This window comes from Eretmochelys imbricata, chromosome 6 (genome assembly GCF_965152235.1).
Source record: "Eretmochelys imbricata isolate rEreImb1 chromosome 6, rEreImb1.hap1, whole genome shotgun sequence".
NCBI classification, from domain to species: Eukaryota; Metazoa; Chordata; order Testudines; family Cheloniidae; genus Eretmochelys; species Eretmochelys imbricata.
Genome location: NC_135577.1, coordinates 65620773 through 65645920, shown reverse-complemented (window position 1 = coordinate 65645920; position 25148 = coordinate 65620773). Strand labels below are relative to the sequence as shown.

The following is a 25148-nucleotide window of genomic DNA, read 5'->3' as shown; positions in this document are numbered from 1 at the left end:
ACCTAATTACACTCAAGCTGGACAGAAAAGCCATTCAGAGGTTGCACAGAGGAAACACACACAATCCTCCTCCGCTCTGACAGTGTTGTTTTCCTGCATTTAGACAGATCTCAGTTCTTGCCTCCCTTTGGGATGTTCCGTAGCTTTGGGATGTTGATTCACAAGGAACCCTCTAAGGTAAAGTAGGGGAAAGCACTCTTAGAACGGTCAAGGGTTTTTATTCCTAACATACATGGACAGGGCAGGTTTGGGGACTGAGAAGGCCAGAGCTATTTAGAGCAGCAATCCCTGTGCTAACATTAAGGGGATCCATTGTCAACGCGTGGCATGAGGTTTTAGCCTGTACTGCTCTCACCAAAGCCAGTGAGAGCCACATGACTAAAATCTGGTGGATGGTTTGATGAAGCTGGAGTGAATGGTGCTTCAGTCACATATTGTCATGTTTTATTCCAAGAAGGTGTCTGACTTCCAAAGTGCTCCTACCAGGAGGTTAGGGATACAAGGCTTTCATCTTTAGAGGCCTGTACCTCTGTCTTTGTTCTCTCTACACTCGTGTACACCGGTGCCCAGTGAACATAAAACACTCCCATTCGGACAGGGCAGCATTTTACACTCACCCTGTACTAGTGTAAGCGGTTGCAGAAGGTGCAGAGGAACAGCGAATGGGGCCCTGTGTGAGCAGCTTGAATCCAGCAGAGGTCAGTAGTTAGCACAAGTGTTTGTTCTCTGGTGGCTGTTTGCTGACCTATATGAAATGAATTGGAGGTATCAGTCCGGCTCCTAATGGGCAAGCATCTATCTAAAAAATAAAGTCATCTGTCCACACCACAAATGCAGAGTAATTAAAAGATTCTCCTGAGTTGTAGGATGGTTGTGTGCCTTACAGGTGAAAGAAATAGTGGGGGAAGGGAATCATGTGACTGTGTCAGGTCACTCTGTACTAGTTTAATAACAAAACACTATCTGTCTTGCTTCTGGATGGGGCAAACCCATGCACACACAGCCCTCCTGTTTGCTGTGTACTAACTCTCATTCCCCCCTACTCCCTCACCCCCTTTTTGGCAGTCTTAGCCAAAGACAAGGACTGAATGGCCCTTGGAGACTAAACTCCCATCTCTCCCTCAGCGGTGGCTAATGTATATCTCCTACTATTTGTTACTTCCCATAGGCTTTGAAATGCAGTGAAATCAGAACAGTGGTGGGGGAGAAATGACACTGGGTAGAGTGACAAGATTTGTGAATTTAAAAACTGTGACACCTTCCTTACAATTGTCCAGGGGGCAAGGGAGTTGCATTGGGAGGGTATTGGCAGCTGGAAGGGGGAATCAGATAGAGTCACACATTTGGATGGGTTTAGGGTTAGTGCCCAGAGCGGGTGGGAGAGGATGGATATGGGCATTTGTTACCAGGCAGTGAGGAATGATGGTGACTGGATCTGGGGCAGGTGTTACTAGGGAGTGATGGGTATGGATGTAGGGTAGGTCAGTAAGGGTTAAATGGGCATGGACTGAGAATACATATCATCCAGGGAGGCAGAGGTTGTGGGTGGGATTGAGTTTGGGGCTCAGGTCACACACAGAATGGGGCTCATTTCTTTCTCTCCTTTTTCCCCAGCCTTCCCCCCTCTCCCGGGTATTCATTCTCCCACTTTTAAGCACCTCCTTACCCATTATGGTTTTCATCTGTCTCTCTGCCGGCCTCTTGAAGCTGCCCATGCTACTTCATGCAGCAGGAGGTGCAACTTCGAAAGACTAACGGAAGAACTGAGGTAGCTAGGCTCTGAAATCACCACTAAGGTAGGGCAAGGAGCAGGCACCAGCTAAGCATGGCAGGAGGAAAGGATGAAAGAGGAAGAGTAGATGAGGAGCAAGGGTGGGGATGGGGATTGAATGGAAGGAGTCCCCAGTTTCTAACTGCCAGAGCCACGGGCTCTCCCCGAGAATCTGGGTGGACTCCTGCATCAGGCGCCGCCAGCAGGAGCAATTCTGCAAATGGAAATTGACTGACAGTTACGTTGCTGATGCCTAAGACAGTATAGACTCCCATTCATTCTCCTGTAGCTCTACTGGCTCTGTAGGGCTAATGGAAGCAAAACCATGTGTGAGCTGGTATGACTCAGAGAAGACCAAAGAGAAGTTCTGTTGAGCAAGAGGGGCCTGTTTATACATACTTACTTTTCTGACTGTAACTGCATTTTAAAAGCTGCGTCCCTTCTGCCGATCAAGGACCGTGGGATGTTTTAGTGGATGAGAGTGGTGGTTCACTGGATCTGTTTGATTCTCCATAGTAGAGCCCAGTTGAGCATGCTGTTTTTGGTATACAGTCTTTGCTCCCTTCTGTGTGCCCTTTGGAGGTTGGCACTCTAAACAATGAAGGGTAGAGACAATGTGTTACGTACAGTAGGCAGGGTGGAGCTCCGGATGGGACTGGGGGAGTTGTGACACAGCAGGTGCCACAGCAGTTACACTGGGTGGCACCTGAACGACTTCTTTGGTTTTTCTGGTTCTGATTTCATTTCTGCTAAAAGGAAGCTGTTCTAAAGCTGTCTCAGCCAGGACAGGAGCCAGCTAGGAGACTCAGAAACCATCACAAGAGGCCATCTTTTCTCACTAATTTCTTTTTCCTGTTTTCCATCCAAGTTAGTATCCACAGGGCCAGTTCAAATCTGATTCCCTGCCAAGAAGGTACCTTATTTGGATCACGGTGATACAGAAACCCTGTGCTGACTCAGTCCGCCGTTGATCTTATGAGAAATTATTCTCCTGAGATTTTCAGAAGACTTTTCCCCTTTAGCCCTGTTCCCCATTCCTCAAGCCCTTGGCTGAATGGAGGTGGATAATATGGCATCGTCTTCCTTCAGAATTTCATAAATGAATTTCCCTTTCCCTTCTTCCTGGCTGAACAGCCGAAACAGAATCAATATGAGCTTGCAATGCAATATGGTGGTAATATTAGCCAATATGATTTTGGGCTGAATGCACAGAAACATCTGGGCAGTGCAGGGAGGTAATAGGTAATATGTTTCTCATGCTACTGTACCTGGCATTCTGAGTTCATTTCTGGGCACCTCCATAACAGAAATGTTTAAACAACTGGAGGGATTTCAGAGAACAACAATCAAACGACAAAGGGGCTGGAAAGACTAATTTATGTGGAAAGATTAAAATAAGTAATGCATAGTTTGGCTGAGCAGCAACTAAGGATGCCAGACATATAGCCCTCTACAAAGGTGTGAAGGGTGTAAACATTGAGGAGAGGAAGGGATAGTTTAGAGTGGTCCAAGGTGGCATTAGTAGGAGTAATGAGATAGAATATTTAGGCTATCAGGAAATTCTTCCCGGCAGTGAGTTCTATTAGACTGTAGAATAGTCTTGCAATGGAAGTGGCAGAAGCCCTATTGTTTGGGTCACTTAAAAGTAGTCTAGGCAAAGCATTGAACAATACACTCTAGAGCACGGGTTCACAAACTTTTTTCCCTGAGGCACCATGGCCCACTATTAACACTTCTTGAGGGAACTTATTAATTTTAATTATTACATACATATAAACTATAACACTGTAAGTAAGCAATATGTATGTTTCCTTTTCATTTTAATGTAAACAACTGCAATGATAGAAATCTCTAGAAATATGCACTCAAAGAAACGCTTCAAGATCTTTGAAACCAAACAGTTTTAGTAAAACTACACTTTTGAAAAAATGTTGAAAGCAAAATGTGGTGTTCAAATAGGGAAAACACAATGTATAAATGTACAATGTATAAAACTGAACAATAAGCAACACAACAATGTTAAAATTGTTAAACACGTGTTGTTATTGATTTTAAAATAAAATAGTTGTCCAACTTTGAACACTTTCTATTTTTTTAGTGTAAAATCTGAATTTCTGTGCTGTGTAAGTAAAACCCAACCCTACTCTTTACTAATTAGTAAAGAATCAAATATTATAAATAAAAATATAAAATAACAGTTATAACACACATTTTCTTACCATTTTCTGTATTTTTTTGGCTGGCTTATTTTATGTAGCTGTAGATGGTCTGGGACTTTCATTATCTTCTCCACCAGTGCACTCTTCTCATTTTTGAAAAATAAATAAATCCATGTCGGATTGAAATACTGCTTGCCAATTTTTACAGTTGTAAATGGCAGACTGTGTGTTGCTAGGTTATCTTGCAGTGCGACGCACCGTTGTACTCTCGAGAATTAAACTTGACATATTGCAGCTTGGTTTTTAAGTAAATAAAGATTTCCCCCCTATACGCTGTCCAACATATACAGCTCAAAACATTACATTTATATAGCTTTTATTTGATTACACAAGTCACATTGAGTTAAACATTTAGTAAGAGCTTGACTGGAGAATGCAGTTGTGCTGGCAGACCACCCAGAAGCGCTTTGGGCTGTGGTCTACCTTTTGGGAACCCCTGCTCTAGGGAACAAGCCAGCAGTGGCAAAGTGGGTGAACTAGGTGACCAAATGGATCTTTTCCATCTCCAACCTCTCTGATTCTATCATTCAAAGGAAGTAAAAACCTCCAGGGCTGGCGACTATTGTGAAGAGCATGGCTCTGCTCATTCTTAACCTTCCTCTCTCCCTTCATCCCTGCCCTCATGTCCTCACCAACATCTCCATAGCAACACTGTGTTGCTAAAGAATAGAGAAGACATCTAAATATAGCTGCCAAATCTCCATGCCTACAGCTAAAAGCCTAGAGTAGTACCAGGCTGCTAATGCAAGACAGTAGAGAATGCACAATGGACAAGAGCTGAGAATGATTCGGTGGGATTGCCAGCCGGGCCCTGAAGTCATTTCCAGTCGAATGCCTGTTTCATATGCATTCGGGGCATCCAAAGACATTTTAAGGCAGTTCAGTCCTCCATCTAAATTCCAGGGGATTTCCAGTCATTCAGCCTACTAGATTTCTGGGTACATGTTTTAAAGAAAACAAAATAACCTCCAGTGCTTCATCAGGTTATCAGAAGCCATGATGGGTTTTGACATTGCAGCCTCTTGCAATAATACATAAAACTAAAGTGGAACAGGAGAAATTAGAGGATATGCAAGTCTTAAACAAGGAATCGTTGTTAACTTTTTCCTTTTTCTTATATTCTGAACTGGCTAAGGGCAATTCCAACGGGGTTGTTTTTTAAAACTGGACCTTTATAAAAGAAAAAATGTTTGTGCAATGATGCAAACATTACAGAGAGACTGGGTAGGATATAGAACCTTTCACTTCCAGGCCACTGGGTCAAACCAAACCCTGGTAGGTATTGACAAAATTTTGTTTGTATTGTGAGCTCTGTAAAACGTGTCAATAGTCTCGGTCTAATTTTTAGGAGTCAAGTACTCATATTGCATTGGGAACTAGTGGCAAACTCAACAGAGAGCTCAAAGTATGAATGAGCCATGAAGACCAAACTTCCCTCTCACTCCTAGAAGTGGCCCCTACTGGTCATTATTGAAGCAAGTTGGTGGCTCAATGTAAAAAACCCTGCACTGCAGCTGTCCAGGCCATTATCTGTTCTGTGTGTAAATAGAAGACTTCAGTCTCCAGAGCTGACGGGCTGGAACTTTCATAAACATTTAAATGGATTTTTGAATGGAGAATTTAAGCAAAGGTCACACACAGCACTTGAAAGGTTCATAGTGACAACTGGATTTAAAAGAAGAGAGCCAGGGAAAAAATGTTGAAAGTGGCTAGTATAACACCATCCAGCTCACATGTTCCCTCTCAGCCAATCAGAATGAAGGATTCTGCTGAAGGAGAGCAATATCAAGAAGAATTGTTCTTCCCTCTTTTGCAGAAGTGTTTAAGCTGAATCGCTGTGTCTTTCATGGTAAAAGAGTCCTTGGTATTAGACAGTTTTATTGTGTTTGAAAAATTGAAATATAGAGTGCTTTGGAAACTTATTTATCTGGCAGAACCTCGCTGATTCTACTAAACTCACAGAGCATTTTCTTGTGCTTTCCCAGCATGTCCTTTGTAGCCCTGCCAAGCTCCCTGTGTTGAGTGGGTGACAGCTGCCATTTAATAGGTTGGCTGCTGACTCGTGTGGTTGACATGTGGGGATATGTTGCATCTCTAGTGTTGTCCTAAGTACTGTATGGACGGCTGTAGGTTACCTTTAAAAATTCTCAGGAAGACTAAAAGGGGTTGAAAAGCTCACCTGCATGTCTAGTAACATAAGGGGTCTGATTTTTCTTTGCCATTCACTTTCTATAGTCATTTACACATTTGCAAAGTGCGTATGAAATGCTACTGTGCAGAATTGGTGAGGATTCTTCTTGGCTTTCTTCTTGGCAACAAAAAGAAAGCCAAGGAAAGTGTGGGCCCCTTAATGAATGAGGGAGGCAACCTAGTGACAGAGGATGCGGAAAAAGCTAATGTACTCAATGCTTTTTTTTGCCTCTGTCTTCACAAACAAGGTCAGCTCCCAGACTGCTGCGCTGGGCATCACAACATGGGGAATAGATGGCCAGCCCTCTGTGGAGAAAGGTGGTTAGGGACTATTTAGAAAAGCTGGACGTGCACAAGTCCATGGGGCTGGACGAGTTGCATCTGAGAGTGCTAAAGGAATTGGCGGTTGTGATTGCAGAGCCATTGGCCATTATCTTTGAAAACTCGTGGCGAACGGGGGAAGTCCCGGATGACTGGAAAAAGGCTAATGTAGTACCAATCTTTAAAAAAGGGAAGAAGGAGGATCCTGGGAACTACAGGCCAGTCAGCCTCACCTCAGTCCCCGGAAAAATCATGGAGCAGGTCCTCAAAGAATCAATCCTGAAGCACTTACATGAGAGGAAAGTGATCAGGAACAGTCAGCATGGATTCACCAAGGGAAGGTCATGCCTGACTAACCTAATCGCCTTCTATGATGAGATTACTGGTTCTGTGGATGAAGGGAAAGCAGTGGATGTATTGTTTCTTGACTTTAGCAAAGCTTTTGACATGGTCTACCACAGTATTCTTGTCAGCAAGTTAAAGAAGTATGGGCTGGATGAATGCAATATAAGGTGGGTAGAAAGTTGGCTAGATTGTCGGCCCAACGGGTAGTGATCAATGGCTCCATGTCTGGTTGGCAGCCGGCGTCAAGTGGAGTGCTCCAGGGTCGGTCCTGGGGCCGGTTTTGTTCAATATCTTCATAAATGATCTGGAGGATGGTGTGGATTGCACTCTCAGCAAATTTGCGGATGATACTAAACTGGGAGGAGTGGTAGATACACTGGAGGGCAGGGATAGGATACAGAGGGACCTAGACAAATTGGAGGATTGGGCCAAAAGAAATCTGATGAGGTTCAGTAAGGATAAGTGCAGGGTCCTGCACTTAGGATGGAAGAACCCAATGCACAGCTACAGACTAGGGACCGAATGGCTAGGCAGCAGTTCTGCGGAAAAGGACCTAGGGGTGACAGTGGACGAGAAACTGGATATGAGTCAGCAGTGTGCCCTTGTTGCCAAGAAGGCCAATGGCATTTTGGGATGTATAAGTAGGGGCATAGCGAGCAGATCGAGGGACGTGATCGTCCCCCTCTATTTGGCATTGGTGAGGCCTCATCTGGAGTACTGTGTCCAGTTTTGGGCCCCACACTACAAGAAGGATGTGAATAAATTGGAGAGAGTCCAGTGAAGGGCAACAAAAATGATTAGGGGTCTGGAACACATGACTTATGAGGAGAGGCTGAGGGAACTGGGATTGTTTAGTCTGCAGAAGAGAAGAATGAGGGGGGATTTGATAGCTGCTTTCAACTACCTGAGAGGTGGTTCCAGAGAGGATGGTTGTAGACTATTCTCAGTGGTAGAAGAGGACAGGACAAGGAGTAATGGTCTCAAGTTGCAGTGGGGGAGGTTTAGGTTGGATATTAGGAAAAACTTTTTCACTAGGAGGGTGGTGAAACACTGGAATGCGTTACCTAGGGAGGTGGTAGAATCTCCTTCCTTAGAAGCTTTTAAGGTCAGGCTTGACAAAGCCCTGGCTGGGATGATTTAATTGGGGATTGGTCCTGCTTTGAGCAGGGGGTTGGACTAGATGACCTCCTGAGGTCCCTTCCAACCCTGATATTCTATGATTCTGTGATTTAGCCCCACTTTGCCCAGATGTAAATGTCAGTCCAGGGTGCAAGGCAGGGGAGAACAAGGCCCCATGTGTAGGCTTCCTCCCAAATTAACCTGAGGGAATGCAATCTCTTCAGATTGTGCCGTGGCCCAAGATGCACCAGAACTGGGAATGTGATGCTGACTATAAATGGAAAGTGAAACTGACCAGTTCAGTTTCACTGTCCAAACTGAGTGAAGGGCAAAAGTTTAACCGATATCATCAGTGCTGAAAAATAAATTAAGATCATTACAGCCCTTTCACCATTAATATTCTAAGGGGTGATAACACAAGGATAGACCTTTTTAAAAAAAAAAAGATGGCTTTGGTCTAGACTGTGTCCCTTTTAATTACCAAGTGCCAGCTGCTAAAGCATTTCCCCATAGCTCTAATTGAAACACAGGCCAGTTTACTAATTAGCCAAGATTATAAGGGGAATGCACACAAGCAAATTGCTTTTTCTGTCAATATTTCTTTCTTCTTCCTACTGAGTCCTGGTACAACATGAGCAATCTCTTCCCGCCCAACCAGGTTAGATGGCAAGGTTCTCTACTCCCTAAGGCAGGGAGCCACACACAGATCAGAGGGGTGGAGTGGGGTGGAGGAGCAACATAGGATTTCAAGCAGGGCTGCCTGTTTTCAACCCATGATGCAGCAGCCTTGTGTGAGGGCAGTGTACAATGGAGCTGGGAAAGTAGGCAACTTCCTCAGCATATACCATCTCACTCTGTATGACCATCTGCTTCAGAGAGACTGATACTTGAGGTTCTTTGCTCTCTGACCCCCACTCAGTGTAAGGAGAGGGGGCAGATTCGGTGTGGTGTGGTGCAGCCCAGGAACAGGTTGGTGAAAAGCTACCTTTACATTTCCCAGAGTCTGGGTTTCTCTGGGGTTCACCTGCACTGCGGAGTGCTCTGGCCAATTCCCCAAGAGCCCACCCCTCCCCTCCGCTGCCTGATTCTCTATGTTGTTGCTTACAAAAGGGAAGCAATGTAGGATACCTATGCCACCCCTGCTCTGGGGACTCTTTCACCCCTTTGAAGGCCCCCTTTATTCTTCCAGAATAGCATAAAGGGGTGCTAGTGTAGGAGAGAATGTGCCCCAGAGATACTCAAAGCTCCTTTTAAAGCAGGGGCCAGGGTGACAAACCAGTATGAGCAATAGTGTCTACAGCAGATGGCACGTGCTGGATGTGAGGGGGAAATGGGCACTGCACTACAAATAAACTCTGCACTGAGTGACAAATCCTCTTTAACTTCCTCGTAGGAAGCAGAAAGAGCCCACGTTTCACTGCATGTCCTTCATCAGGGCTCAGATGCGCTCTATTCCTTTTCCTCATTGCAGTTGTAATAATACTTTGTGCTTCTATAGCAGCTTTCAGCCGAGGATCTCAAAATGCTTTGCTAATCGTGTCTGGGTCTCACAGCTCTCTTGGGAGGGCAAAAGGCAGAGATGGGAATATGATTGAGGTCTCCTGACTCCCATTCCTGTGCTTTAGCCATAGACTCTGCTTCCTCTCCTAAGCAAGGCATACTACAGTAGGCCCAATGAAAAGGCTGTAGATGAAGGGTACTGAGGTAATGTGATGTGGGACAAAAGCCAACAAGTAGGGAGAAGTAAAGTTTTGAAGGCCCTTAAGATGAGGATAAGGAGCTTGAATGTGGTATAATGGAAAATGAGGAGCGAGTGGAGGGATTCAAATAGAATGGAGACATAGAGTGATGGTAAGGAAGATGATCTTAGCAGCTGAGTTTTGTGTGACAAGAGAAGGTGATGTGGGCTCTAGGGAAGCCAGAAGGTCTGTTACAGCAATCAAGATGGGAGAAGATGAGGACATGGACAGAGGGAAAAGGTTGAATTTTGGAAATGCTACAGAGGCTGAAGGGGCAGAATTTGGGCACAACCTGAATATATGATTCAAGGGGGAGGAGTCAAAGATAACACCCAATAACAGGCCTGAGTGACTGGAGGATGGTGTTGTCAAGAGTGATAGAGAATGGTGGGAACAGAGAAGGTTTGGATGGGAAGATAAGCAGGGACCATGGAGGCAGGAACCAATGGAGGCAGCATGTGCCTCGCTATTCCAGAGCTGCCAGGGACCAGTTCAGCCCTCAGCATAGGCTGGGGCAGCCCTCTGTTGAACCCCAGCCACCATGAACTCTGTAGTCCTATGGCAGCTGAGGAATAGCGAGGCAGCAGCATGCCTGTAATTAGAAGAAAACAAGCCAGTAGTGAGAGGTGTCAATGGAGACAGGTTGAGAGTGGACGAGGGGAATGCAATGGGATGGTTTGGCACATGGGAGTATGGTTGAGTAGAAATGTATATAGTATAATTCCAGTTATCTGAATTTCTTCTATCCAAAAATCCTAATTATCTGAATCTATAGCATGTCCCGATGTAGCCCTGCATCTGAAGAAGTGACGTTTTTACCCACGAAAGCTGATGCTCAAATAAATCTGTTAGTATTTAAGGTGCCACCGGACTCCTGTTTGTTTTTGTGGATACAGACTAACACGGCTACATCCTGATAATTGACATCCATTTATACAAACACCCAGTTATCCCAAAGTTTCAGGTGACCCCCCCACCCCAGGCCATTCGGATAAATGGGAGTGTACTGTATTTGGAGCTGAATGGCTTTGGGGCAACTCATCTGAAAGGTGGGTGGGAGAGAATAGAAATGGGGCATTTCTAACTACTGGGTGGGAGTAGAAGGAAAGTAAATTTGAAACAAATGACATATGAAAGTGAGAAGAGAATGAGAATAGGGTACCTATCACAGGGTGACAGGTTTCAGAGTAACAGCCGTGTTAGTCTGTATTCGCAAAAAGAAAAGGAGTACTTGTGGCACCTTAGAGACTAACCAATTTATTTGAGCATAAGCTTTCGTGAGCTACAGCTCACTTCATCGGATGCATACTGTGGAAAGTGTAGAAGATCTTTTTATATACACACAAAGCATGAAAAAATACCTCCTCCCACCCCACTCTCCTGCTGGTAATAGCTTATCTAAAGTGATCACTCTCCTTACAATGTGTACGATAATCAAGCTGGGCCATTTCCAGCACAAATCCAGGTTTTCTCACCCCCCGCCCCCATCACACACACAAACCCACTCTCCTGCCGGTAATAGCTTATCTAAAGTGACCACTCTCCCTACAATGTGTATGATAATCAAGGTGGGCCATTTCCAGCACAAATCCAGGGTTTAACAAGAACGTCTGGATTTGTGCTGGAAATGGCCCACCTTGATTATCATACGCATTGTAGGGAGAGTGGGCACTTTAGATAAGCTATTACCGGCAGGAGAGTGGGTTTGTGTGTGTGATGGGGGCGGGGGGTGAGAAAACCTGGATTTGTGCTGGAAATGGCCCAGCTTGATTATCATACACATTGTAAGGAGAGTGATCACTTTAGATAAGCTATTACCAGCAGGAGAATGGGGTGGGAGGAGGTATTTTTTCATGCTTTGTGTGTATATAAAAAGATCTACACTTTCCACAGTATGCATCCGATGAAGTGAGCTGTAGCTCACGAAAGCTTATGCTCAAATAAATTGGTTAGTCTCTAAGGTGCCACAAGTACTCCTTTTCTTATCACAGGGTGAGTGAGTGAGTATGAATTTTGGGCATGCATCATGGCTAGAATAGAAATTCTTTGCTAGCTCATGTGGTAGAAGCTGTGGTCTTAGAGCACGAGGACTGAGCTCTATCTGCTGTGCCCTACTGAAGTTCAGAAAGCCATGGTATGATAACCACCTAGATGCCAAGGGAGCTACTTAGAAAACATGGTAATGGGCACTACATTCCTGGGATTGTGGTATGTTGCTTGAAGCCTAAGGATGAAAAACTCCAATCATGACGACTTGTTAAAGATTCCCTGATACTTTTCAGAAGCTGAAGGATGTTACCCCTGGTGTCCTGGCCTCATTCCATACTAAGTAATTGCATTCTCCCTACCTGCTGTAATCCCTCCCCCCATTTCAATTAGATGCAGTGTTCTTCACTTCCTGACTTACACAAATTTGTTGAGCTCAGTTTTATTTCCCATCCAAAAATCACACAGACCGTATCCTCTTAGCCTCCACAGCAATAATTCCTACAAGTGAGAGTCTCAACAGAGACACAGATACTCAGTATTTTCTAGCACATTAATCAAATAACCATCCAGTTGTTTCCTTATGTGTTTGAAGCAGAGGCATTGTCAAATGAAATGATTTTATAGATTACTCTCTCCACTTTTCAGATGGAGAATTTAGCAACGTCGTGAACATAAAGTCTTTTAGGCGAAGATCAATGTCTATTCATTTCATCTTCTGCTGCTTACTCCAGAAAGTCTCATGCAATGTTAAGTTGCTCCTAAGTGGAGCTTGCCCTCCCTCTGGAGTTCTGAAACCAGCGATTATTATTAAGCATATATTTAAAGCAGGAGTGCCCAAACGGTGCCATCTGAGGGCTACATTGGCAAGTGCCAGAGCCCAATTTATGTTCGATAAAATAGAGGAGATAGCAGATGCCCTTATTGTCAGTATGGATGTGTGACCCCTGGTGACTACAGAGTCCAGCTTGCCATGCTGCATCCTGGGCCGATTGACATTGATTGGACTTCCCCTGAAAAAGCTGAAGGCAGCCATTGTGGGACATTACAGGCCACGCTTTGGCCACTCCAGATTTGAAATCACAGGTTGTGCAATCTGCACGTATGGTTTTTAGAGAAGAGATTTGTCTATATATTTAAAAGATTAAAACTCTTTCAGGGGTAAAAAAGCTACCCAGCTACAAAAGCTCCCTATGTCTATGCTGAGATGCTGCAGCAGCTATGCCCTTTCAAATTCTGCACGGGCATGCGGCGGCGTCTCTTCCCTCAGTCATTCAAGAGCAGGATGCTTGGCAGTGTCATGCTTGGAATCTTACCTGAAGCTTCTTGTAAATGTGAAACGTATCGGGTCAGCTGATCTGGCCTGGAAATCTCACAAGAACAAGGGATCTCTGGAGAGATTGATGATGCTTTCTGTCTGGCCAGAAATAGCTCTGTCACTCTTTTTTTGGTGTCTGTGCCTCCAGGCCCAGTCTGAACCCAGGCAGGAGAGGTTAACTAAACTTTTCTAACCTAAAAACATACAGAGCCTAATTGAGACTGGGGGAACTCCATTGAAGTCTGAATTAAAAAGCTTCTTACACCATATCTGACTTTGGCCCTTGAAGGTTCAAGTTCATTTGAGTCTGTCTGAAGGTTTGTGTGGGTTCTTGGTTTTGAAGACTGGTTCATCAGTCCCTGATGCCTGTCGTGGTATTTAAAGGAGGTTTTTGATTGCCAGGACAGACTTTTGGGTAGCCGTTGTTATTCTCAGCTGCCCAGCTGTCAGAGGTACATCTTGTCCATAACAGAGCTGTCACACAGAGGGAGAAAGGACAGGAAGTATCCCCTTCCCATCCCGCAGTGCAACTGAATCAAAGGTTTGTGAGAGAAAGCTGCCCAGTTGATCCAGGTGCTCCTCAGATCTCACTCTTTCCATGAAGGTGAATGCATTGTCGGGCCTGTTACAGTGAAAACCCCCTTGTGCCTCAGGCTGCCTCGATTAATTTCAAGAGACTGTCACAATATTCTTGCAGCAAATGTTCCTGAGCCTCCCTCTCCCACTTGCTCTCTTCCTGTCGGTGTCCTTCTGTCACACCTCTCACATGAACACGAAGTTTTCCCAGAGTGGTGTTATGCTCCAGTCTCTCTACCCATCCCTCTCCCTGGTTCTCCATGCATTACTAGGAAATAGCTGTCAGGCCAGCTGCAGCTAAGATACAAGTGACAATATTGCAATATGCATTTTGGCCTTAGGAAAATTAACCAGAGCAAAGTGTGTGTCTACAGTTCAATTTGCTTTTATTGAGAATGAAAGGTACCCCGGAAACGGAAGTCTTCTGTAGTTACAGAACATGTAGCCTGGGTAGTGGCAGTGCACCGCTGCCCTGCCAGTGCAATTGAACCCAGACCTGGAGTAATCACCCTCCTAGGGTGAGAAAGCATTTCAGCCTCTGTATAGTCAGCCTTTTTGCTGAAGTAGTCAGAAAGGGTGCCAGCCATTTGTGATGCAGGTGTTTATCCACAAGGAAGCAGACCAATGCATTTCATGTAGGCTGCTAAGCAGCCGTCAGATAGTAATAGCTTTGTGAGTACTAAGATGAAATATTATATAATACATCACCTAGCCCCAAAGCCATCCTTTCCCCTGAACATTGACCCTCCCTGCACTTTCAAAGAAGCTGCCCCTGAAAACCTTTCATTCTTATCCCTTATTTTCTGCTTCACTCCCCTCTTCCTTGGACATCAATTAACAAGACTGTAAAGGTTTCAGAGTAACAGCCGTGTTAGTCTGTATTCGCAAAAAGAAAAGGAGTACTTGTGGCACCTTAGAGACTAACCAATTTATTTGAGCATGAGCTTTCGTGAGCCACAGCTCACTTCATCAGATGCATACCGTGGAAACTGCAGCAGACTTTATATATACACAGAGAATATGAAACAATACCTCCTCCCACCCCACTGTCCTGCTGGTAATAGCTTATCTAAAGTAATCGTCAGGTTAGGCCATTTCCAGCACAAATCCAGGTTTTCTCACCCTCCACCCCCCTACACAAATTCACTCTCCTGCTGGTGATAGCCCATCCAAAGTGACAACTCTTTACACAATGTGCATGATAATGAAGTTAGGCCATTTCCTGCACAAATCCAGGTTCTCTCACTCCCTCACCCCCCTCCAAAAACCACCCCCATACACACACAAACTCACTCTCCTGCTGGTAATAGCTCATCCAAACTGACCACTCTCCAAGTTTAAATCCAAGTTAAACCAGAACATCTGGGGGGGGGGGGTAGGAAAAAACAAGAGGAAATAGGCTACCTTGCATAATGACTTAGCCACTCCCAGTCTCTATTTAAGCCTAAATTAATAGTATCCAATTTGCAAATGAATTCCAATTCAGCAGTTTCTCGCTGGAGTCTGGATTTGAAGTTTTTTTGTTTTAAGATAGCGACCTTCATGTCTGTGATTGCGTGACCAGAGAGATTGAAGTGTTCTCCGACTGGTTTATGAATGTTATAATTCTTGACATCTGATTTGTGTCCATTTATTCTTTTACGTAGAGACTGTCCAGTTTGACCAATGTACATGGCAGAGGGGCATTGCTGGCACATGATGGCATATATCACATTGGTGGATGTGCAGGTGAACGAGCCTCTGATAGTGTGGCTGATGTTATTAGGCCCTGTGATGGTGTCCCCTGAATAGATATGTGGGCACAATTGGCAACGGGCTTTGTTGCAAGGATAAGTTCCTGGGTTAGTGGTTCTGTTGTGTGGTATGTGGTTGTTGGTGAGTATTTGCTTCAGGTTGCGGGGCTGTCTGTAAGCAAGGACTGGCCTGTCTCCCAAGATTTGTGAGAGTGTTGGGTCATCCTTTAGGATAGGTTGTAGATCCTTAATAATGCGTTGGAGGGGTTTTAGTTGGGGGCTGAAGGTGACGGCTAGTGGCGTTCTGTTATTTTCTTTGTTAGGCCTGTCCTGTAGTAGGTAACTTCTGGGAACTCTTCTGGCTCTATCAATCTGTTTCTTTACTTCCGCAGGTGGGTATTGTAGTTGTAAGAAAGCTTGACAGAGATCTTGTAGGTGTTTGTCTCTGTCTGAGGGGTTGGAGCAAATGCGGTTGTATCGCAGAGCTTGGCTGTAGACGATGGATCGTGTGGTGTGGTCAGGGTGAAAGCTGGAGGCATGCAGGTAGGAATAGCGGTCAGTAGGTTTCCGGTATAGGGTGGTGTTTATGTGACCATTGTTTATTAGCACTGTAGTGTCCAGGAAGTGGATCTCTTGTGTGGACTGGACCAGGCTGAGGTTGGTGGTGGGATGGAAATTGTTGAAATCATGGTGGAATTCCTCAAGGGCTTCTTTTCCATGGGTCCAGATGATGAAGATGTCATCAATATAGTGCAAGTAGAGTAGGGGAAAAGAAGCCCTTGAGGAATTCCACCATGATTTCAACAATTTCCATCCCACCACCAACCTCAGCCTGGTCCAACGCATTATTAAGGATCTACAACCTATCCTAAAGGATGACCCAACACCTCCAACGCATTATTAAGGATCTACAACCTATCCTAAAGGATGACCCAACACTCTCACAAATCTTGGGAGACAGGCCAGTCCTTGCTTACAGACAGCCCCGCAACCTGAAGCAAATACTCACCAACAACCACATACCACACAACAGAACCACTAACCCAGGAACTTATCCTTGCAACAAAGCCCGTTGCCAATTGTGCCCACATATCTATTCAGGGGACACCATCACAGGGCCTAATAACATCAGCCACACTATCAGAGGCTCGTTCACCTGCACATCCACCAATGTGATATATGCCATCATGTGCCAGCAATGCCCCTCTGCCATGTACATTGGTCAAACTGGACAGTCTCTACGTAAAAGAATAAATGGACACAAATCAGATGTCAAGAATTATAACATTCATAAACCAGTCGGAGAACACTTCAATCTCTCTGGTCACGCAATCACAGACATGAAGGTCGCTATCTTAAAACAAAAAAACTTCAAATCCAGACTCCAGCGAGAAACTGCTGAATTGGAATTCATTTGCAAATTGGATACTATTAATTTAGGCTTAAATAGAGACTGGGAGTGGCTAAGTCATTATGCAAGGTAGCCTATTTCCTCTTGTTTTTTCCTACCCCCCCCCCAGATGTTCTGGTTTAACTTGGATTTAAACTTGGAGAGTGGTCAGTTTGGATGAGCTATTACCAGCAGGAGAGTGAGTTTGTGTGTGTATGGGGGTGGTTTTTGGAGGGGGGTGAGGGAGTGAGAGAACCTGGATTTGTGCAGGAAATGGCCTAACTTCATTATCATGCACATTGTGTAAAGAGTTGTCACTTTGGATGGGCTATCACCAGCAGGAGAGTGAATTTGTGTAGGGGGGTGGAGGGTGAGAAAACCTGGATTTGTGCTGGAAATGGCCTAACCTGACGATTACTTTAGATAAGCTATTACCAGCAGGACAGTGGGGTGGGAGGAGGTATTGTTTCATATTCTCTGTGTATATATAAAGTCTGCTGCAGTTTCCACGGTATGCATCTGATGAAGTGAGCTGTGGCTCACGAAAGCTCATGCTCAAATAAATTGGTTAGTCTCTAAGGTGCCACAAGTACTCCTTTTCTTTTTTCAAGACTGTAAAAACATCCTTGGACCCAAGCAATACTTGAAGAAGATAGGTGGGCTCTGTTAAAGTAATCCACTAGCCCTGTACCTTCTGAGACCTCCAAATTGGTCACAAGTGAAATCATTACGGGGGTAGGGGTATGTCTCAGCTGAGTCTCCGGGGGCCAGATTAAGCTTTGATCTAAGTGGGTTAACTGAAGTTAATTAAGTTGTATCTGCTTACACCATGAGGTAAATTTGGCCAAATCTGTGTGTGTTACAAAATTACTATGCAAAGTAACGTGTCTGTGCTCCTGGCTCCTCTAATCTGAAAGGCCTTGATCTTTTCATCTTTCTCCAGTACATCCATTCAGGTGGAATAGGTATACACGAGCCTCTTACTATAAGGCACAGGATAAAACATTTCCATCTGATCTCATGTCTGTGGTAAGAGGTAGGCATCAGTGTGTGTACTTTGCCCTACTGTCTTCTCACTCTCTCTCCAGAAATCAACTGACAATTTGCTCTCTTTCTTGAGATCCCAAAATGGTGCCAGTCTTGGCTTTACCTTTGTCTTTTACTGGGTGGGCACAAAAAGGGTATGCCCTGTGGTTATAGCAAGGCCTTCAGGGTATCAGCCACACGCAGTGAGATCCTTGTGTGATTCACCCAGTCTCCTGGAGACTTTAGGGATATGAATGGCCTGACAAAGAGGAAGCACTCTGACGTTCAAGCCCTCCAGGTCATGTTTGGGAGTGTAAGTGTCTTATCAAATTCTTGAGAAGAGGAATCCGTTTTCCTTGGGATAATAACAGTGCCCTTAGTCTTCTGTTTAAGAGCTAGGAAAAAGGGTGTATTTTCTGAGTTCAGCGTGTAGCAAAGGGGAAACCATCATTCTGCTGGATTTGTTACAAAATTCAAAGCTCTTTTTAAAAAAGGGGGGAGGGCAATTTTAAAGCTTGAGGGTTCAGTAACAATCCAATCTGTAGCCAAGTTGAGTTGATCTAGGAATTCAGAGGATTTGCTCTCTTGGTTACGTTGCTTCAGATATTTTACTGACTTTCCTGAAGCCAATTGTTGCCTTGGAGTTAAACTTTAATGTTGGGGAAAACTTGAAAATCTGTCTGTCTTCAAGATCAATCAAAGTGTTCTTCATAGTTTCCCTTGGCTTTTTTACTTCATTACATTTCTTTTTTAGCCAAGGTTTTTTTCTTCCTCACAGCCAGCTTCAGTCTCAGTGAAGTCCTAATGATTGCTACATTGCTAATATCACAATCATTTCCGTAAGAGCTCATACATTAGTGTATCAATATTTTATATGCATCCTGGAGACCTAATTCCTCTATCCAGAGAACAGGTTCATCCCAGACAGCAGCAGTGTAAGCTTTTCACACACCCTGCCTCATGCAGAGTGTGTCTCAGACCCACCGTTAGGAAGAAGAAGTTGTTTAGTTTCCAGGGTCTGTTGAATTCTGGGTGCTCTTTTTAAGCCTTCCAGCATAGTGACAGAGGTGTGGGTTGTGATTTTGTCATACCTCTCCACCAGATTGATTTTGTGTGGGCCATTGAACAGATGTCAAATGGTGGTAACTTTTGATCGCTACTGAACTTGGCTGGATTTGAATGAGCGGCATTAAAGAGTATTATTTTCCTGCAGGATGACTCAGAAGCAGAAGCTGGGTTATGAGGGAAATGGTTGTTATTTGCAAGCATATAACCTATATAGTGTTCAGTTTGCCTGCTTGTATGTTGTGTGCAGGGACCATTTCAGCAGCTCGGATCCAATTTGAACGAGCGCAGTGTCATTCAAGTTGATTTTTTTCCTGTAGATGCTAGTCAAGAATAGGGGGTCATCATAGTTTGGGTTTTAATTTAAAAACCAAGAGATGCAATACCCATACAGCATGTGACTCAATAAGTTTGTAGTATGCAAACCAACTAAATCAGCTGTATTATATGACTGACTGAGTTACCTCTGATGCTGTACTACTGCTCTCAGAGAGCGAGCTATTGGAAAGGACAGCAGCAGAAGCAACACAGGGCTTGGGAGAGTGGGAGCAGCCTGCAACAGGGATACCATACCAGTTAGTCTTCAATGATTAGAAAATAGGAACGCACATAAGCACAAGGTAAAAATGATGACCAGGGCAGACAATGCGAGGGACCCTGACTCTGCAGCCACTAAGTTACTCTTGCCTAGTGAAAGGAGTAAAGCCTAAGATGGGATCATGTGGCTAAGGGCCTCATTAGCTTGCTGGGGATTGCACTTAAAGTTTCATCCATTTCTTAAGACACAATTGTTCTCTGTCCACATCCTATCCTTTTATTGCCTTGTGCACTTCTGAGTAAAGGAGCCAGCATACAAGAGTCTTGAGATTATAACCTTTCATGATGGCTAACTGCATGTAACCTATAACCTTGTTTGTTCCCATTCTTAGCCTACACTCACGCTTGAGGCAGAATGCATCATGGAATCACAGGGTTAGAAGGAACTGCAAGGGTCATCTAGTCTGACCCCTGCCAAGATGCAGGATTTGTTGTGTCTAAACCATGCAAAACAGATGGCTATCCAGCCTCCTTTTGAAAACCTCCAGTGAAGGAGCTTCCATAACCTCCCTAGACAGTCTGTTCCATTATCCTGCTGTTCTTACAGTTAGGACGTTTTTCCTGAAATTTAATCTAAATCTCCTGTGCTGTAGTTTGAACCCATTGTCTCTTTTCCTGCTTTCTGTGGCAAAAGAGAACAACTTTTTAAGGCAGACTTTCAAGTATTTGAAGACCACGACCATGTCTCCCTTCAATCTCCTCTTTTCCAAACTAAACATACCCAGTTCCTTCAGCCTTTGCTAGGATTACTTGCATTGTTGTACACACACACACACACACACTTATCAAACAGTAAATAATTAAAAGAATGTAAAGGCTACAAAAAGAAGCACCCAAAAACCATGAAATGCTCAACTAATATTTTCTCTACGGAATTCTATAGGTGGTGGGTTTTGGTGGATATTTTTTTTAAAGAAAATCTCTAAAGAAATCCTTTCCTCTGGAATTATATGCTAGACAGTAATAGAACACTCTGTACTTTACAAAATGTGCACTCAGTAAGTCATTGCTTCATTGAGGGCATAATTTTGAGTATTCAGTTTGCAGAGGAAGAGATCATATAAAATCAGGCATTCCACAAACGCCCTCAAGAGATCATATTCCACACACACTTTCTCATTAAATGAGAATTTCTCCTTGTCTTACATATTCATGCATAGTATCAATGGAACGCTGAGACGCTGTTTGTAAAACCTGTTCTCATATAACAAAAACAAAACAAAACTTTGTGCATTCATGAAGTGTGTTTTCTAAACTCTGAGAACTTGGACAAATCCAAATGGATTCGTACTGCGCCCTAGAAAGGTACATCAATGAAGCAGAGACTATGTCTTTCACAAATTTCAGGCTTCTAACCTACTGGAGCTGTTCAAAAGGAGGTTACAGAAATTGTTGTAAAATGACAAAATTGTACTTTTTTTTTCAACTCTCTGTATATTTGAACTATTTTGCTCAATTTTTTCAAAATATTCTCTCATGGGCTGAGGAAAAAACCTGGACAATTTCAGCTTTTAAAAGTAAAAATTCATAAAAGTTGTAAGTTAAGTGAAAAAGGCCCACTGGAATGGTAACACTCAGGCAGTGTTAATGACCAGTACACCTACACACTGTGGATGGATTTTCAAAACCTGTCAGAGTTAGCCTATCACTAGCCACTTTTGAAAATCCTAAAAGAGAGAAAAAGGTCATACAGACAGATCAGATGTAGATCTAATCCACAGAAAACTGAAAAAAAACATTTGCAGAGTGTCATGGGCCCAGTCAACATTCAATTAAAAAAACAAACAAACCCACCAGTCAACCTGTGTAGGGCCCATGTGCTGCTAAGCATTTCCAAAGATGCATAGACAGTATGCCACAAAATTATTGTGAAGAAGTCTCAGCACAGTACTCAGGTTTTCATCAGAGACACCTTGTTTAAAATCCTATGTCCTTCAAGCTGCGTTGGTGGAGACTGAAACTGTCCAGACAAAGGAGATGAGACTGTCTAGCATTAATACACAATTTCTGTACAGCAAGTGATTGCAAAAAATCAGGATGATTTAATGTAGTAAGAAGGATTACAAGTGATTCCTCTTGCATATTTATAATGATGAAAGACAGTGAAAGCTCATCAGTATCTATTTTTCTTCCTAGCCTATAATATGAAATCAATGGATGACTAAGAGGGCTAGATCAAACTGAGAACCACTAAAAGGACCAGCCTTCCACGGTGTAGTCGGACTGTAGAACCTATTAAGCGGTAGGCCATTGAGTCAAATGCTGCGGCTGGACATTTGTAGGAGGACTAGATAGTCTTATGATGCTTACTAATAGCTGAAGGTATGCAAGCTAAAGTAATGAAGTTTATCAAACTTCATGCTTCATAGTGTACAATGGTCACTTGCAGGTATCCAGAAGGAATCTTCCCCCAATGTTACAGCATTGTATAACTGGCAAATGTTCTTTTTCCTCTATTACTCTTAAGTGAGGCACTTTTCTGAGTCATTACCCAGCAGGCATGGCTCAGTACTTACAGTATTAATCCTGGTCTGGCTGTTGACGAGGTGATATCATGGGAACTGTTTGGTTTACTCTACGACATAGCCAGGTCTTTTGATGACAGCACAATGCACTTTGGCAGGGGCATCAGCAGAGTGGTTCGGGTTGCAGAGGCACTTGAGTGCAGGGCTGAACGCTTGTCTTTCTGAAGCGCTCTTGGGTTTTAAGAAGCTGAAGTAAATTTAGTGCCTGGTGCTTGTAGTAAGTTGGCTGTGTACAATTTTGATCTATATGCAACCAGGACATTAAGACATGAACAGAGAGCTGCAAGACCTCCGAGATAGTGGATTGAGCCTCTTATTTTTTTCCTTCATAGAACCATAGGGATTTCCTGAATGTTTATGAATTTGTGGTTTACTTATTGAGTTAGAGCCTGATCTTCCGGATGGTCAAGTCAACACACTCAAGTTCCATCAAAGTCCATGAGAGTTCTGTGGAGGAAGCAATACCTGCATAGTATTTAGAGATAACTTAAGTGGTAGCTCCATAGAAAACACTGATAACTGACCAGTGACACCAGCTCATTCTCTCATTACAGGAAAGTAAATAATTCCTGTCATCTTGGTTGAGGAATGAAGAGGCACCGGTGCATTCCACTGATGAATATTTCCAAAGCCAGCTGACTTTGTTGGTGGAATATATGTTTGTAGTGTAAGCCACGGTCTCTAGTTTATCTCAAGGTTATTATTACTATTATTGAGTGCTGACATTGTGCTTGCACTGGACATATGTAGGAGATTCAGTCCTTGCCCTGAGGAGTTGCAATCTAGAGCAGTATGACAATACTTTCCAGTTTTCTAACACTGTCTATCCAAGGGTCTGAATGCACATCGCAAACATTAATGGAGGAAACTTCCCAACATTCCTGTGAGTGAGGTGTTAATAACATCAGTTTACACATGGGGAAACGGAGGCCCCAAAAGCTACTTACAGAGATAGGAACATACAACACAGATCACATGATTTCCAGTCCTGTGATTTAACTGCATGACTTCTCCTTCTTTTCTGCACACAGACACAACAGGTTAGGCGCATTTAATATACCATGCGATGGTCCAAAATTGAGGAGGTGTCGGAATTTTGCAGAGATCATTGTAGGAGGACTGTGCAGAAGAAGCGTGTGTGGAGGAGCGAATTGTTTGGAGGTTAAGTCATTCACAGGCTCAGGGCCCATCATATGGTGAATTAGCTAGTTGGCTTAGTCTTCAGAGAGAGCTGACCTATGGCTAGAGAAATGTAGGGCATTTGCTACAAATTTCTTATTTCAGAAACGTTAGGTGGAGACAGTTCCAGATTTTAATTGTAACTGCTGTTCACAGAGCTTGCCTACTGAGGGCTTTCAGTGTCTCTGCAGTGTTTGAGAGCCCTGAAGTGTATACATACACATATTTATAACGTATAAACACGTGAGCATAGATAATATAAATATAATATATGAATGTCAATGCACACATAAACTGCTTTGCATTAAAAAGTGTGAGAAATTGCACCAGAGTCTGAAAGCATGAGCTCCTTTTACAGTGAGAAAGGAGGGATGTGATTTCATATAGCACTTCCTGCCAGTCAACAAGAAAAAAAGCAAAGTGCAGGTATAATTTACACCCTGAGGCAATCGAGAGCAACACTAAGTGAAAGCAAAACAACACAACTGGCTAAGCCTTCAAGGCATGCAGAGACTGAATTGCGCTTGCTCTGTGTGTGTGTGTGTGTGTGTGTGTGTGTGTGTAATTGAGGGAACAGGGACACAGACTGGGAGCAAATCCTTCATCCGTATTCAGTGAAGATGCTCATGGAATTCACAAGCGTTTTGGTTGTATAAGTGTCAGAATTTGCCCCAGAGTCTGCCCAGCACAGCTTGTGGGAGCCGCCAGAGGAAGATTGTCCAGTAGAACTCTGATTAGCCAGATTAACCTACTAAATGCTTAGATTGAGGTGATTAAGTTGCAGTATATTTCCATGTGTACAGGGGGCAGGTTCGTTCACTCCTTTTATGGTTTCCTTGTTGAAAGGATGTTTTAGGCCAAATTTTCAAACCTATGAGCAAAAATTGTGCCTGTGAAGTAAGTGTGTGTGTGGGGGGGTACACCCACTGAGAAACTGTGTGAGAAAAGCATGCACTTGTGTGTGTAAATCAGGTGTAAGGCAGAAGGATTAGTTGCCTTGCAGTTACCCATTTTGTTCTGCCAATGTAAATACACAGGAAGGGGAAGTAATTTTCTCTCCAGGGCCACTTTGAGCCTATTCAAGGGGAGTAAACTTTGACTGTCTAATTTTCCTCTTTTGTTTCTCTTACCCTCTCCCACCCTTGCTTTCCTATCCCCTCCTTCTCCTTATGACACTTATTATTTTTCAATCCACAGCAAAACAGTTCACATCAAGGTAATTGATGATGAGGAGTATGAGAAAAACAAGACTTTCTTCATTGAGCTGATGAGCCCACGCATGGTGGATATGAGTTTACAGAAAGGTGTAGTACTGGTCCTCCAGACTAATGTTAACATTCTTCTTTCCTCTTCTCTTTCTTCTCCTGCCTTCTTTTCTCCTCTGTTTTTTTTTTTCTTTTTCTGTGATTTCTTTTTGTTTTCCAATCGCTCTGTCCTTAACACTGCTGTGCACGCACAAACTTGTCACATGGTACCTATGGGGTTTTAGCCAGATGGGGCACTATCCTGGGAGGGACCTTGGGAAGGGGACAAGATAGAGAGACTGTGTGTGTGTAAGCGAGAGATTAGAATACCACCCCAGCATTGTTGAAATGGCTCTTGGTGGGGTTTTCTATTGCTCCCATTGGCTGGAAGGATTGGACCTTCTGCGCAGTTTGCCCATTTGTGCAGCTTCAGTAGCAAAACATCTACAGGAAACATACCCAGATTCCTAGAGGAGCTGTCAGCCTGCCTCAGACCCATACTAATAAAAATACAAGAGTCAAAGCCCACATGAAAGCAGCACATTAGTTCTCACAATTTTTAGCCTTGTAGCCCCTGCCCGAGAGCCCGGCCCCAGCTGACCCGGGCTAGCCACGGCCATGCTGCAGGGCTTTCATCCCCAGATAGACCTACTCAATAGGGGCTGGTGAGTAATGTTTATTAAACAGTTAGAAAACAACTAGAAGCAAGAAACTAAAATATCTGTTGTTTTTAAATAAAAAGTGGGAGGTAAAAAAACCACCCAGTCCCCTCAAAGCCAAATGAGAGCTCCCCCCTGAATGGACA

General features: G+C 43.8%; 1 protein-coding gene across 7 annotated transcripts in view; it reads left to right on the top strand.

Moving 5' to 3' along the window:
- The window catches only part of SLC8A3 (solute carrier family 8 member A3), a 144868-nt gene that overhangs the window by 72144 nt on the left and 47576 nt on the right, over positions 1-25148 (top strand). Inside the window, exon 2 of one of the 7 annotated variants that reach the window (XM_077820246.1) lies at positions 24297-24403. The exons of 4 other annotated variants lie outside the window; for them this stretch is intronic. In XM_077820246.1, coding sequence (XP_077676372.1) covers positions 24297-24403 — 107 coding nt within the window. Of the gene's footprint in view, positions 1-24296; positions 24415-25148 lie in introns of all 7 variants that reach the window. 2 more of the 7 variants (XM_077820248.1, XM_077820250.1) reach the window with 2 other exon arrangements.